This window comes from Phodopus roborovskii, unplaced genomic scaffold (assembly GCF_943737965.1).
Source record: "Phodopus roborovskii unplaced genomic scaffold, PHOROB, whole genome shotgun sequence".
Lineage (NCBI taxonomy): Eukaryota > Metazoa > Chordata > Mammalia > Rodentia > Cricetidae > Phodopus > Phodopus roborovskii.
Genome location: NW_026126578.1, coordinates 9,443,783 through 9,458,886, shown reverse-complemented (window position 1 = coordinate 9,458,886; position 15,104 = coordinate 9,443,783). Strand labels below are relative to the sequence as shown.

General features: G+C 49.6%; 1 protein-coding gene across 2 annotated transcripts; it reads right to left on the bottom strand.

The window, feature by feature from the left end:
- Positions 1-679: 679 nt before the first annotated feature.
- On the bottom strand, positions 680-13,126 carry Cxcl12 (C-X-C motif chemokine ligand 12). Of its 2 annotated transcripts, none has more exons than XM_051203819.1 (4): positions 12,956-13,124; positions 10,051-10,168; positions 8,388-8,474; positions 680-3,371 (listed from the first exon to the last, which is right to left on the bottom strand). In XM_051203819.1, exons 1-4 carry the CDS (start codon positions 13,014-13,016, stop codon positions 3,356-3,358), a joined length of 282 nt encoding a protein of 93 aa, XP_051059776.1. In that variant the 5' UTR covers positions 13,017-13,124; the 3' UTR covers positions 680-3,355. The 2 variants fall into 2 exon arrangements, with proteins under 2 accessions (XP_051059776.1, XP_051059775.1); XM_051203818.1 differs by lacking the exon at positions 680-3,371 and adding an exon at positions 3,401-5,873 and having other exon boundaries at positions 12,956-13,126.
- Positions 13,127-15,104: the final 1,978 nt, after the last annotated feature.

Here is a 15,104-nt window from a genome sequence, read left to right as displayed (position 1 = left end):
ACTGCCTCTCCTGGGGCCGCCAACCCTTCTTATTCTCATATTGGTATGCCACTTAGAACTCACACAATAACTACCCTAGGAGTAATGGGAAACTTGTGAGTACGGAGGTGATGTCTAGGCTACTAACACTGTACACTTAGACATCTGGAGCTTAGTGCTGGCCTCCTTTACAAAATGATTGAATGTAGACTAGAGAGAATTTGAAGACCAAACTGTATGAGGCAAAGGCTCTGTGGAGGAAAAAGGCCTGCATCTGTCAGCAACCCAACCTTGGGTGTCTGTTAGCTCTCCCTTACCCAGGGGAGGAGCATGCAGAATGCTGTGGCTTTACGCTGTGTTACAGGGACAGAGTCCTCCCTCTCTTGCCCTCTACCATGACCTATGTGTGCAGAGTGGGCCTTCCTCCACCACAAACTCCTGTGACTTTATACTAAGTCATTGCATGTACAACGAAGACTGGGTGGTCTCGAAGGAGAAATCCAGGTCATCTGAGAAAAGGGAACACCTTCCCCTGTAGACATTGTCTGGCACTGGCAGTTAGGCCATGAGTGTGACCAGGGCCTGTTGCTTGCTAAACTCTTCTGCCAAGACTGCATGCCCCCCTCCCCTGCCACTCCCCAGAGACATGTTTGAGGGGGCAAACCCAAGGGTGGAAAAGTCACTGTAAATTCTTGGCAGCTGTATTTGAATACAGATCTTTATTAGGAAAATTGTAGGTGAAGATACATCATTTTCATTGATATGACTTCAAAGTAGAAATGGCTTCTCAAATAACTGTCATATATTAAAGAGGAGAATAAAAAAGCACACACTGCATATAGGAAGCTGCCTTCTCCTGGACCATTTTCACATTATCTGGGAGACAGAACTGAAACAAAATACAGTATTCACCACACACAACACTGAACCCATCGCTGCTCAGACACTACAAGCCCATCGAGGTTGGCAATAACTCTGCTGGGTGGTTTTGTGAACTTGGCAATGACTGGAGTCTCCTTGGGAATTTGGAGGATTCTATGGGACATTTTAAGAAATGAGACTACCTTAAGATGGACCAGGGAAGCCATGTAAGGGAAGAGTTCCCAGTTCTTGTCCAGCTAGTAACTGGTGCATTACCTGGGGAGGGTGACTGGCCCCTATGAGGTCCCTGGTGACACCACGGATGAGAAAATCACTTATGAGAAGATAAACAGAACCCACTGGAGAGGCCCAAGGCCCGGTCCCAGGAAGAATGCAACCTTTTGCTCTTGGGACCCTCTCTCAGAGCTGAACAGGAAAGAACCAGAGGGTCTTGCCGCACTTCCTGGCTAGTGACCCATTGCCCTCGGGAGCCAGCAGCACAGTGTAAACAACACAAGGCACAAATCTGGGTTTCAGCACAAAGCAGACTGTGAGTCTCCAACCCCCTTTCCCTATCCAGATGCAAAGGCTGGTAATAGAGGGACTGGCGCCTGGCAGGTTTCTTGGAGCCCAAGGGAAGATGGGATGCAGGGACAGCTAGGTGTTTCTAGTCAACACTAGTTCACTGATGTGCTGGGTCTGTATTTGAAAGCAAAGGGATAGGGGGGGACTGAGGTGGGGGGGAAGACTTTTTCTATGTAAATGTACTATTTAAATGCATATTTGCTCTAGGCAGGCTGTCTCCATTCAGAAACCGACGGTTAGCAGAGGAATTGAAACACAAATAAGTCTCCCTATAGTTTCTATCCTCGTTCTTTTCCCCCTGTGGAGCAGACACTAAAAGATGCAGGGCTATACTTGTTCCCAAGCAGCACCCTTAAAGCCTTGGGATAGACGCAAAGTGGCTGCTGCACTAACATTGTGGTTGTGTGGTATCTAGTCCAGCCACACAGAATGTTCATTTCAAGGGGTTCAAAAGGAAAAAAAAAGTATCCCTGTAAAGATCCGTAACTGCAACTAGCCACATGCCCCCATATCCTAACTGGTATTTTAGTGTTTGTTCCAATTTGATAGAAATCTTGCTGGATGGGTTTTCTTTCCCTTGTGAAGCCAATTTAAGGGACTATTTATAGAAATGCCCCCCCATACATTGCTAACATAACAGTTCTACAGATTATTCCCTCTTAAACACCTGTTTTTGATAATTCTCTTACTGTAGCTCACTTCCTCCATCCCCTTCCCTTTCTCTTCTTCCTGTATCTTTTTCACTTGAAGAACCGGAGGCACTTATTGTGCTTTAGTGACCTCAGCGGCATAAAAACTGCAGAGGCCTGCAGGGTCACAAGGTCACACTCCAGGCAGCAGCATCAAACCCACCTGCTAGGCTGTCCCATGGGAAGGAACACAAAGTGATCAGTGACAGCAAAAATGTCCAGTAGTGAGGAAAACCAATCTAGGGTTGATCCTTTGATTCACTAGCTTTAAAAACAATTGAACATAATTAAGAACTGTTATTCCTAAATAGAATGCTGAGTTTGATATCAGAAGATAACACCGGTTTTAAGATGACAGTTATGGGGAAAAAAATAAAAGTCAACAGTCCTCAGTCCTCAGTGCTGGTGCAAACCACCTTTCTTTGGCATTGTGTGTCCAAAGTGACCCTGTGAGGAGCGAGGAAACCAAGGTTGCTTGCATCCTGCACCTCAGGGCCAGCTCCTCATACTCAGCCTTTGCATTTGGATTAGACACAGTGCATGCATGAACAGGACATTGGCCATGGATGAGGACATGGACGTTGAACAAAAGCAGGGGGCTGAACAGACAATATTCCAAACAAGACATACATGTGCACAGGGTTTTCAGGGAACACCAGACATTCTCCTTTCTTTCTTGCTGTCCCATTTGAATAAAAGAGTTCATCTTGAGAGAGTCCTTTTTCAGGGTCATGGAGACAGTCTCGGAGACACATGATGATGGATGAGCGAGAATGATGAGCATGATGGATGAATAGGACAGCATGGGGTGAGGTGGCTCTCACTCTTCCCTGGCCTCACACTCCTGCCCCAGCTTGGGAAAGCCCTGCAGTCCTTGGGGTGGGGACACCCAGTTCCCATTAAGAAAAAGGGTGTGCCTCCTGTCTCAGCTCAGAGACAAATCTGGGGAGCCCCTATTCAGAGAAGGTACTCCCTGGCAAAGATACTATAATAAAGGAGATAATATAGTGGCTTTGGCCTGTCGCCAATGACACTGGACAATACGACTAAATGAAAAATAGACACCATGTATCCGGCTACATAATCAAATGGTGAAAATACAGCAAATTGTGCAAAGCAAGTCCCTTGGAAATGGCTTCAGCCTGCTCAGGGGCAGAGGACGAGGCTGTGGGCCCTTCCCTAACACTGACTTCAGACCTAGGCTCCTTCTGTAAGTTCCTCAGGCGTCTGGCCCTCACCTCTCACATCTTGAGCCTCCTGTTGACAAGAACAGAGGAGACACCATTAAGGCAGATTCTCACCACCGTGTATGCACCTGGGGTGCTGCGGGGCCTGGCAGGAGCCACAGGCCCTACTCCTTATTTCAGCCTGCTGCCATGAGTCTTCCTTCGGAGGCCTGAGAGAGTGGGAAGGCAGGGAAGGACACGCTCGGGGTCTGGATGATGGTGGTCAGCAGAGAAGACAGATGAACATGTCAAGCACATGGTAAGGCACACACACACTGGCATAGGAGGCATGGTACAAGGAGCACACGGCAAGGCTTACTGCCTTTAACCTCAGGACACTGATGTTGAGGCATTGTATCTACCTCAGCAACAGCAGGCACTTTGTGTCCCTGGGCATCCCCAGGCCTCAGAACTCCAAGAGAAGAGGTACTTCCCACAGCTTCCATCAGACTCATTCTTCCTTGAAATCTCTTGGCTGGTGCCACATCACTAGAAGAGGACTTGGCACTCAGGAGATGGCCTCTGGGCTGCATATCGTCCCGGAAGGCATCTGTGCAGGACAGTGTAAGGGCCGCCCCCCTCACCTGCCTGTGAATGTGCAGGAGCATATCCTACTTCAACCTATCATAAGATGAAATCGGCTTCATGGGCATTTCCATGGTGACTGTACAGCAGCCTGGAGTTGCCCATCATAAGCGCTGCAGAAGCCACATAAGCAGAGGGGTCCCCGGGGGGCCACATAAAGACAAGCTCGTTATGGTTCCTAAGGGACAGTCTACTCTCTTAGCCTCTGTCACCAGCTCCTCTAGGACTTGGGAGATGGATGGTGGGAGGCAGAGTCCGTGGGCATTTCTGAAACTGATCTTCCACCTCAGGGCAGCCTCAGTGTGGCCAGGGGTCAACAATTCTTCTCAGAGTCCTGGAGAGGCTAGGCATTCCTTTCTAAACAGAGCTGTGACTTAGGCACAAATCTGCCTTCAGAAGTGTTTTAGTAATAGAACAAAGGCCACTCTGCCCCATACTGCAGCTGCTACCTTAAGAAGGACAGGAAGAGACCCTGGGCCTGAAGAGGTGCCCACCCATAGCCCAGCTTGCTATCTTCAGATCCGAGAAGATATGGGCTGGCTGAGCTGTCCAGATAAAAAGGGTAACAGTTGCTAACACAGGTCTTCCCTAAAGATCCCTAGCAAGTCACATGCCAGCAAGAACCACGAAGGGCTGTATCTGTTTAATGCTGGAACAATAGGAGCACATTAAGGAACACAGAATTTAGGGACCCAAAAGAGTGTGACACATAGTACCCCCAGGCCTCCTTCCTCTGCCATCTACTCGCTGTATCTTCAGATCATTTCTTTTTTTAATGCTCCAATTTCAGGAGTTATGCTCCAAGGTCTGTAGTACAAGGTGTGGGAGTTTCTGTGAGGTGAGGAGGAGGGTCAAGGAACACCAAGGGTTCTCTTTCAAAACAATACTACTAAAGTCAGAGCTTTGCCCTCTGTCTTTCCAGTCCAAACCGGCAAAAACCAAAAACAACAACCAAACAATCCAGACATAAATTGCCCGGTGAGAGTAGGGAGGGATAGTAGAATGTTCTAGAACTTTAACCCAATTCACTTAAGGAAGGTATCTCTCAGGAGTTAGGCCTGGGGCAACTGTGCCCAGGGATGCCAGGACCAAAAGGACAGACTAAAAGTCCCTGAAGCTGCTGGCCCTTCAGTAAGTTCCAGAGCACATCTGTCCTCCCCGCAAGGGACCCGTTTAAAGACTCTAAAGTGAGTTGTCCAAAGAAAAGACTCCCTGAGAAGCAGCTCACATCTGTTTTCTGAGAATTCATCATTCCTCCTGCTCTCCCAGCAGTCTGCAGAAACCCTTCAGGACAAAGCTGCTCACACAGCCAGGGGAGCAAGGCTGAAGTTCCTTCCCAGGCTGCAGGTACTTGGGAAAGTTTGTGGTGAGCCTGAGAGCAAGTCAATCACCTCATGTCCTGAGAAGGCCACAAGGGGCAGTGTGGCTGAGGGGAAGGCATTTATGCCCTTTCCTGGCTAAGCAGACCACCCTGGTCTTCATAGGATTGTAGACTTTGGGTGTGAGCCTTGGGAACTCCTGGCCAGGGGCTTAGCTCAGGGCAACGCTGCCAGGCAGGGCAGATCCTCTGCGGCTTAGCCTCCACCCCAGTCTCTGTACATCTACTTTCTTCATAGCTTAGCAGACGGAGCAGGGCCTTAAGAAGTGCATAAATACAGCAGCTGGTGTGGCCACCAGGGCAGGGAAGTCTGAGCACCCGCCCAGAGTGAGAGGGTCTGCCCTGGGAAGAGGGAAGAGTTTACCATCAAGTGTGAGCACCTGCCCGGGGTGTGGGGTCTGTGCCCGAGGAGGGAAGGGCGAGTTACAAAGCGCCATAGCAGAATGCACTGCGGTCCATCTGTAGGAAGCGGGTAACTAGTTTTTCCTTTTCTGGGCAGCCTTTCTCTTCTTCTGTCGCTTCTTTTTTCCTATCTTTTCTTTTTTCCCCACTTTTTCTTCTCTGCGCCCCCTTAGATAAAATTAGTAGAACCATTAATCACATTGCAACACACAGGAGTGCATTTCAGTTCCCACAATCTTTAACATTGCCTCATGAGGCCTGGAGGCCCCTTGGCAAAATGAGGTTCATAAGCAATTTATTAAAGTAAACTAGACATTTCCCACCACCCAAAAGTTAGACGGGCTGCCTTAATCCTACGACCCCGGGACTGCTGACAGTGACTGCCAGTTTGCCAGGCCAGTCCTGGTTCTTACCACCTCACCCTGAGGTAGGAAAAGAAAGCACATCTCAGAGGATGGGGAGGGAAGCCCAGGGCTGCCTTCCTTTTAGGTGCAGAGGTGAACTCTGCCTTCACTACAAATCTGCATTTCAAATGAAACAAAGCACTGGAGGTTGGAGGCCCAAGGCTAGGGCAGCCCTCCAGGAGAGGCTAGGAAAGCCAGCATGATTGATCCCCACCCCTCTTTTCTGGATGCTGGGGAGCATCCCGAGGGATAACTGAGATTGTTCTAGAGAGCTAGGGAGAGAGATGGTTAGCAGAGTTTTATTAGAGCAACTGGTTTGTGACTGTCACATTAAAATGATTCAAGCTGAATGGTATTTAATGATTTATGGGGTGAGGCCACCTGTTCCCACAAAAGCCTGATATTAACATGGCCTGGAGTCATGGGAGTTTTACATGGGAAACTAGGAAAGCTGGATATTACTGGAGTTGAGTCTGAGGATTACATGAGGATGTTAGAACCGAGGAGAAGGGGGAGGAGGAGAAATTAGTGAGTCAGGTATTATTCACCAAAAAACTTGAGTTCTACTTCCATTGGGTTAAAAAAAAAAAAAAATACACCAAAGGTTTTGTTGCAGACTCAACCTACTCACAAAAGAGACAAGCCTGCCTGGTTTTGTAGCTCACCCACAGTCTGCAGGGGCAATCCACAGCACCTGGCCAGCAAGTTGGCTTGTGTCTGGAATCTTCAGGAATGTATATGCACTCCATCTAGCAGCTAATGGATTTTATTTCAGGTAAATAAATTCCCACATACAGTAGGAGGTTTACAGCATGAAACAGTTAGCATTTTATTGCTAGTGCATAGAGTGTCACAGTTGATACAATTTCAGAACAAGTGGAAAAATACACTGTGGCTAACATTGGAAAGCTGCAATACATTTCTATGTCATATATAATTTTTTTTTTTTTTTTTTTACAAATTGCCAGTAGTTTAAGGTCATAGAGATTATCTACTGGCATTACTATGGCTCAACTTCAAATATATGAATTGACTACAAATATATTCTGAAATACATTTGTTTTCCAAAGAAACATAAAAAGTGCACAAAAATATATGTAAAATATGCCTTGCAAATAGTTACCAAAACCACCAGGGCCATCTGTGATCATAAGTATGTATCCAAGTTTTATCTTGTTTCCATTTCTGATTAGAACCCGAAATCCCCACTGGGACTTCATGGCAAGATTCTGGCTTGCTCATTCTTACTACTTTTTCATCTCTGATATTTGAAAACTCAGAGCTCATGGAGCTACCATGGTGTATATAAGATTTAGAGGCAAGTAGAAAAATCAAATTTCTCAAAATAAGTTGCCAAATCAAATTTAAATTTGTTTATAAGTATGCTTCAGACTTGTCTTGGGGGGGGGGGGGTAGAAGGCATGTTCTCACATTATCCAGGGGAGGCTGGCTCCATTCTGCAGGAGACCAAAAAGAAATTCTCACAAAGGGCCCAAGTGAGAGGAAAGCACAGAGAGGAGAGCAGGGTACACCCCAATCCCTGTCTTCCTTCTGATGCAGCATTGGTCTATCCGGACATAGAGCCGAGAAACAGAAGCCAGATGAAGCATGCTTTTGGAGGCAAGCAAAGAGCAGGGACTGCTAGGATAGGACCTCTGAGCACAGAGCCCGGGGACAATGTCTACAGGAAGCTTCCTCTGTACCCAGGTACAGTTGCTGAATAGGAAAACAGAAGTGAAGCCTCTGCCCAGTCCTGCTCTTCGTGAGACTCACAGCAAGGCATCTGTCGAGGGGCGCCCCCTGCAGGACCAGCCCTGCAGTGCTCCTCCAGATCGGAGGAAGGTTACTCTCTAGGTTTCCTGCAAAGCCACCCCCTGCAACTGTGCTCAGAGGACCTCGTGAAAAGAAAAGCTCCAAAGCAAACTGAATACAGACCTTGATGTAATCGCTGCTTTTAAAAATGAGGATGAGAATGAGGAGGATGAAGATGAAGCTTACTGGTTAGGATAATACAGTTTCTTAGAAAAACCCCAGTTATAAAAGCTCCATTGTGCACGGGCAAGAGCATGGATGAATATAAGCTGCAATGTCGTACCATGTGCTATCTGGTGGAGTGTCTTTGTGCTGGCAAACGTCAGCATGACCCCGGTCAGTGCTGTCCCGCTGGCCAACGTGGCCAGGGTTCAGGCCCTCCTCCCCACCACTGCCCTTCCATCTCCCACAGATGTCAGCCTTCCTCGGGGGTCTACTGGGAAGTCCTTTGGGCTGCTGTGCTTACTTGTTTAAAGCTTTCTCCAGGTACTCCTGAATCCACTTTAGTTTTGGGTCAATGCACACCTGTCTGTTGTTACTCTTCAGCCTTGCACTGTGAAAACAGAAGAGGGGACACTGTGTGGGACAGAGGCATTGCATCAACTCACCCAACACACCCAGCCTCACTGAAGGAATGTGCTAATGATATTCCCAGGGGACACAGGGAAGAGACCCCAGTGGAGGCATGTGAGCTTCTGGCCTTTGAAGGATAAGCAGGAGCTTGGCAAGTGAGTAAAGCAAATGAAAAAACCAAGAACAAATACACTAAAGGAGAGGAAATACCTAAAGGATGTGACGAAGGAAGAGTGGGGACAGGGGGCTCAAAGAGCCACATGGAAGGGGCACATGGCAGTGACTTTATGTGGAACATCTTGGAAACTTCTGGAAAGTGCCAGAAGCAGCTTTAAAGTTCGATGGATTGCCTTGTTAGCATATGGAACTAATTTAAGTGTAGCTCAGAAGGAAGCCTGCCATTGTTCAGTGAGGGGAGGGATAGTGCAGATACAGTGGGAAGGTTTGCACAGACAGGGACTAGTACAGCTGAATTGTCATGCGGTTGCCGGAGAGGATTTCAAGTTCACAGAATACTCCATGGTCTTGTTTTTGTTTAAAGTTGTCTCAATAATCTTCTTTGCATCCCTAAAGTTTCCTAATGGGGAGACAACTGATGAACTTGTCCTCAGGATATTCTCCATTAGAGTCCTGGATGTCAGGTAATTCCAACACACCCTGAGAACATTCCTCCCCAGCCTCTGAATGGTCTGGGGGTGGGGAACTAACCCCTGCTCAGTGTCCTGGGACAGGTAAACCTCTTATAACAGGCTGCCCATTAATTGAATAGTCATGCAGAGGGGTGTGACTTGAAATAGGGAACATGGAGTGCCCAACTAGGCACAGCCATTTATTCATTTAGCGTTAGCCTAGACCCAGTAGTTGTATTGGCACTGTGGGTTCAAGGACCATTCCCAAGCCAGTGAGCTAGCAGAGCTTAGGCAAAACTAAATTCATCATCTTTAAAATACCTTTCTCAAAAGAGTTTTGTATTTTAATCAAAATAGAAAAAAAATCATCTCTAAAGTATACTGTATGTAACTAACGTATTCACAGCACCGAAGGCTGGGAAGAAAAGTTAAGGAGAAAAGAAAGCCTAAGCTGTTACTGTTGGGTGGGAAAGCCCTTGGAACGAACAGCACAGCTTCAGCAAAACAGAACAACAAAAACCAAACTCTAGAACTAAATGATCTTAAAATGTTGACCTTTGGGCAAGTGATTAAAATCAACTTCAACACAATCCAGGACTCATAATTTTTTCCCTTTCTGTATGAGAAAGAATAAACTCTGGACACCAGAGTCTTGAAACCGTCAGGACACAACAGACACAACCGTTGCTAGCAGAAGGCTGACCCCAGTAAAGTCTATAGCTTCCTCTGTGCAGCGGCAGCCCACTGTGCTCCAAGAAGCAGCTTGGAAAGGAGCGTAACCGGGGTCTGGAAACAAAAGTAGCCTTTGAAACTCTTGTCTGATGGCATATCAAGAGTGCTCATGGTGGTAGCAGCTGCCACTAATTATGCCAAATCCAAGGCTTTCTCTATTGCGTCCATCTTTGGAGGATGATGGCTAAAACTTACACAATCTGAAGGGCACAGTTCGGAGTGTTGAGGATTTTCAGATGTTTGACGTTGGATCTGGAGACGTGGCTCTCGAAGAACCGGCATGGGCATCTGTAGCTCAGGCTGACTGGCTTACCTAAGGGTGTGGGGGGGAAAACAAGGCTACTCGTTACTCTGCCTGGTGCTGGGGGCTTGTGGGATAGGATGATACCCTGCTGGTAGGCGAACAATCAGGAGCAACAACTAAAGGAATGGTTACAGATACATTCTTGTAAAAGCCCTTATAGTCTGGCTAGGGAGTGCAGTGAGTTAGGTTCAACTTCTTATGGAACAAAGGACAAAAGGACCAAAGGACCTGGGGAAAGTGGAGGAGGTTCTAGGCTCCCCAGCCTGAAGTTGAGGGTGGGGGGCGCCATCTACCACCTGCAGTTTCCCCTCTTCCCACTCACCCTAAGCCCAGGAAATCACAAAAGAATCCAGAAGGGAGGCCCTGGAGTTACCTTCCATCCAGCTTTCCCCAAAGCTGGAGGCCAATGTGGCTTTTATGGTCAGTACCTGGATGCCTAGGCCTCCTGGATCCTATTACCAGCTTTGTTTGCCAATTCACCAATTTGCAAAATGCCATAATTGACACTCATTAGTGTAAATTAGCAAGGGGCTCCTTTAGAAGTTCTCTTAGGACCCACCCTTTAAGTCTAGAATTGCAAGCCCTGTGACCAGATTCATAGCTGCTCCCCCATAAGATTTTATCCTAGCTTAATATCCCCAACTGTTTGAATTTATGGATCTTTTTGCCAAAGTTCAAAAGTATGGCTGAGAATAGTTAGTGCGGGGATTTTAAGTTTGCTTACTTAGAGTTCCAGGGGACTTCTGGATACTCAAAGTTCTGTACCTTTGGGATGCAGCTGGAGAAGGGGGGGGGGTCAAATCTCATATACGATGGGCTTATCTTTTTCTGCAGGTGTTATCTAGCTGAGGGATGGTGTGGCCTGGGAAGAGCAGTGCCTTTAGATACTTAGATACTTTTTCTCTGCTTAAAGCAGATTTTGTGTACAGGCCAAAGTCCAGACCAGCTCTGCTGCCACCCTGGACTTGGGACCTAGAGAGCTCTGCTCAGGGAGCCAGAGCTCATCTCATGCCAATGTGGTTTCTCTAATCAGTCCTGAGAACCCTTCTGCCCTGAGTTTGGCCAGGTCTGGCCATTGAGTGGTACCAGTTGATTGGAAAAGACAGGAACCACAGCAAGGTTAGCCACACTGCGCTTGGGGGCTGCGTAGGAACAGAGGGCACACAGGTGAAGCAAACAATTTGGGCAATGCACTGGCTCCTGCCTAGAGAACAGGGTCCCATCCGGACACTAGATAGCAGAGAGGTCAATCAGACTTCCTGGGGTCAGAAAGCGCCTGAGGGTGAGGCACCTCACTTATTCTGACAACTGCACTTCGGCCTTGAGGACCTGGGTTCCTGCATTCCTGTCTCCCAACTGTGACATTTGCAACTTCACCAGCTCACACAGTTCTTAATGCCTAAATCAATGTGCTCCATGACTGACTGGGTATTGGCCGCCAGTGGGAAGCTGCAGCCTCCCAGACGATCTCATTAATGGAGAGAAAAAGAAAATCTAAATTGCCTGTCGTTTGTTTTTACTACTCTGATCAACAACTCATTAAGCTTCTAGAGAGCATTTCTCTCCGCCCAAGCATTTCCAGCCTTTTCAACCAAACTCAGCCGAACACAGGTTCCACCGATACTGACTGGTTCACGGGGTGAGAACCCAGACGAACGCTCTGGTGCACTTGGGCTCTGGTGCACTTGGGCGGCATACAGCTCACAGCCTCAGCGAGAACCCTACTGTCCCTCAGTTCTCTCCAGGAAACATCGCTGCCGAGGAAGGCAGGGGCCCGACGGGTAGGGTTTTGTTTTGTGTGTTCAGAGGCAATGGTTTGTTTTGCTTTGCAGCAGCGGTGTCTTGTAACAGCGCAGAGAGTTTTCTCTTCAGTGTCAAAAAAAAAAAAAGAAAGAAAACAAAATGAAAGCTTTTTCCCAGTGAAACGGGACACCACCCTGGGTCTGGGAGACTGAACTCTGTTGCAGCTCCCATTCCAGAGCAGAGGGCTCTGGGGCTGGCTACAAAAGCGCCCATCTGCAGGTGTGTTTGGGGGTTGGGGAGAGGTGTGCATGGTTTGGGTGACTACTGTGCCTTTGTCTAGTTAGTGACCCCGGGGAGAAAAAAGGGGGCAGCGAAAGAGACGCGTGCTCAGGTCCGCGTCGCTACGGATCAACGAACTGTGTAGAAGCGCTGCCCTAGCTGGTGGCGCGAGTTCAAGAGCTGCGCCGCGCTTGGCCCCGCGCCCTTCAAGGGCGCTGTATGAGGACTCCGCTCGGAGGGGACGAAAGAAACTCAGCTGCACCGTATGTATAACCAAGCCAAGCACTTTGAGCTACTTGACTGGCCATCAAGAGTTTGCCTACACACGCACCAACCGAACGGATCTCCCTCACCGTAAGCTCCGGGACCGCGCTGTCCTTTGCCTCTGGAAACATCTGGGCGCGGGTGGACACTAGCTGAGTGCAGCTGGCGCGCTCGGAGGCCAGCAGCCCAGGACACAGACGCCCACGCTTCCATTCCACGCTAGCCACACTCTTGCCCAACAATCCTGCCGATCCTCTCCTGCAGCCCTCTTTAGGTCCTACTACCGCACTTCACAGAGCACAAAACCTCGGTGCGACGCGTGGGACACGGGAAAGGGCACCGGGAGGGACTGCGCCCTGTAAAGTGGCCGCCTCAAGTTCGCTTGCGGTGAACGGCGCCAACCGAGTTCTTTCTCCGCGACTCGGGCGCGGGCAGAGGAACCGGGGACCTGGGGTAGACAGGGCGCAGAGCTTCCAGCCCTTCCCGGGCCCGGGCGCGGATCGCACTTACCATCACTGATGCAGAGCGCGGCCAGCACCAGGACCAGCACGGCGACGACCTTGGCGTCCATAGCGTGGGCGAGAGGGCGCGCCGGAGGCTGCGGGGCTGGACAGCGAGAGGACACCGAAGTGGACCGAGAGTGAAAGTGCGGCAGCGGGAGGCGCGCGTTGGGCGCTTTAGAGGCGAAAGGCAGGCGGGGCGGGGCGGCGCTCGCCCAAGGGGCGGGCTTGGAGTGTGGCGGGGGTCTCTGACGCGCATCCCCTGCGGAGCAGCCGTCCTTCCAGTCCCTCCCACCTCCCTTGGCGCCCTCTGTGTCCCCGGCCCCGCTGGGTGCTGAGACCTTTGATCTTCCCAGTCTCCAACCTGGACCAGCTGCTTGGACTCGAACTGCAAAGAGGCTGGGATTGGGATGTATGTAGAGTGTAATACTCGCATCATGCAGATGGAGAAACTAAGGGCTTGTGGCTGTCGAAGGGGAAAGCGGTGAAATAAGCACCAGTGAGTCAAAACAGTCACTTCCAGGCGCGAGGGTCTGTTGCCCACCCCCTCACCCATCCCAAAGTTGTTGGAGAATCCTGTCTTTGGAGCCGCAATCTTAAACTGACCCACTGCACGTCCAGGCTCTTTGTCGCAGGGAACAGCAGCTAGGCTTAGGTCAATGTGACCAGTCTGCAGTTAGAATAACTGAGACTCGTAGCCAAAGTATCATACTATCAAACTCGGGGCAGTGGCATTCTGATGCAGATCTGGGCTTCTGTGGAAGGAGACCAACAGGCTCTTCCAGAGGTTCTCAGTACATCTCCTGCCCATACCCCTGCGGGTGGAAGCGGAGGAGAATTGATTGAAAAGACTCACTCCGTGACACGTCGTGACTCACACTTAGCACTTGGTTTTAATGGGCGCTCAGTTCATGGAAGCTGGAAACAGCTTCTCAAACTTCAGTACTTCCTGCCTTTCCCAAAGAAAGTCCAGTGTTCTCCAAAGGACCAAAGAACTCCCTGCCGCCCTGCTACTTAGGACGGTGCTCCCGGGGGTGGTCGTTGGTGTCTTTATAAATACACTTATTGGTGGTCAGCTCTGCCTGTAGGCTGTTGTTTTCCACGCTGGTCAACCAAAACAACCCCAACCCCGGCGTGTGGATATAGGGGTGGGAAGACACGAGGGGGGCATACGGACCCCAGCCCGGAGGTCGAGAGGCTGAGGGCAGCGAGCGTCCTTAGGTCCTTCCTCGGCCACAGGCAGTACTGGCCATTCTGTCAGCACCTCTCCCACATAGCCACTTAGTGATTTGGGTTCTGTTACCACGTCCACTCAGGGGGGGGGGTGTATTGTCTGGGCGCAATCTGGGGATCATCTTTTTAAAGGAGTGGTCAGGACTGTAGGACCTGGGGCTCCCTCCACCTAGGGACTGAAGAAGAAAGGCGGGGGTCAACAGAAAATGTTCCAGCCAAGAGAGTGTCTTCTGCGATTCCACCAAGTACTTTGCACACATTCATTTGTCAGGCGCGCTGTGGGGACCAAACTTCAAATCAGGAACCGCTTCGACCTGGTCCGTGAGCTTACAAAGTAACATTCCAGAGAAAGCAGTCATCCGTTTCCACCAGCTTTTGCACTGTCCCGAGAGTTCAGGATGCTAAACTCTGAACTTGCTGGCTCTGTGTTGCAGGAAAGTCAGCGACTGGGCTCCGGCGCCCTCTAGTGGCCTGATCTCCCTGGCTCCGGTAATTTGAGAGGCAAAGGTTCAAATCGGTGGGGTCTACGTGCCTGTGGGGGGGGGGGGAGGGGAAGCAGGGGAGGCAGATAGAGGGAGGGAGGGAGAGCGAGCAGAGTGAGTGAGTGTGTGTGTATGTGTGTGTGAGAGAGAGAGACACAGAGAGAGAGACAGAGACAGAGACACACAGAGAGGAGACAGAGACACAGAGAAAAATCCAGATGCTCTTGGGCAAGCCTTGTCCTGATGCTTCTGTCCAGTGCATCTTTAGATCTTTAGAGGCAAGGTGAGTGTCTTCTGTAGGTTTGTTCAGGACCTGTGTTCAGGCCTCTTGCTACTTGATGTTTGCTACAAATTCAGGTGAGAAGGACCTACTCACAACCCAGGGATGCCGATCGGGGGAGGGGTGTCCTGTGCAGGCTAAGAGTGAATGAACCTGAAGTCAAC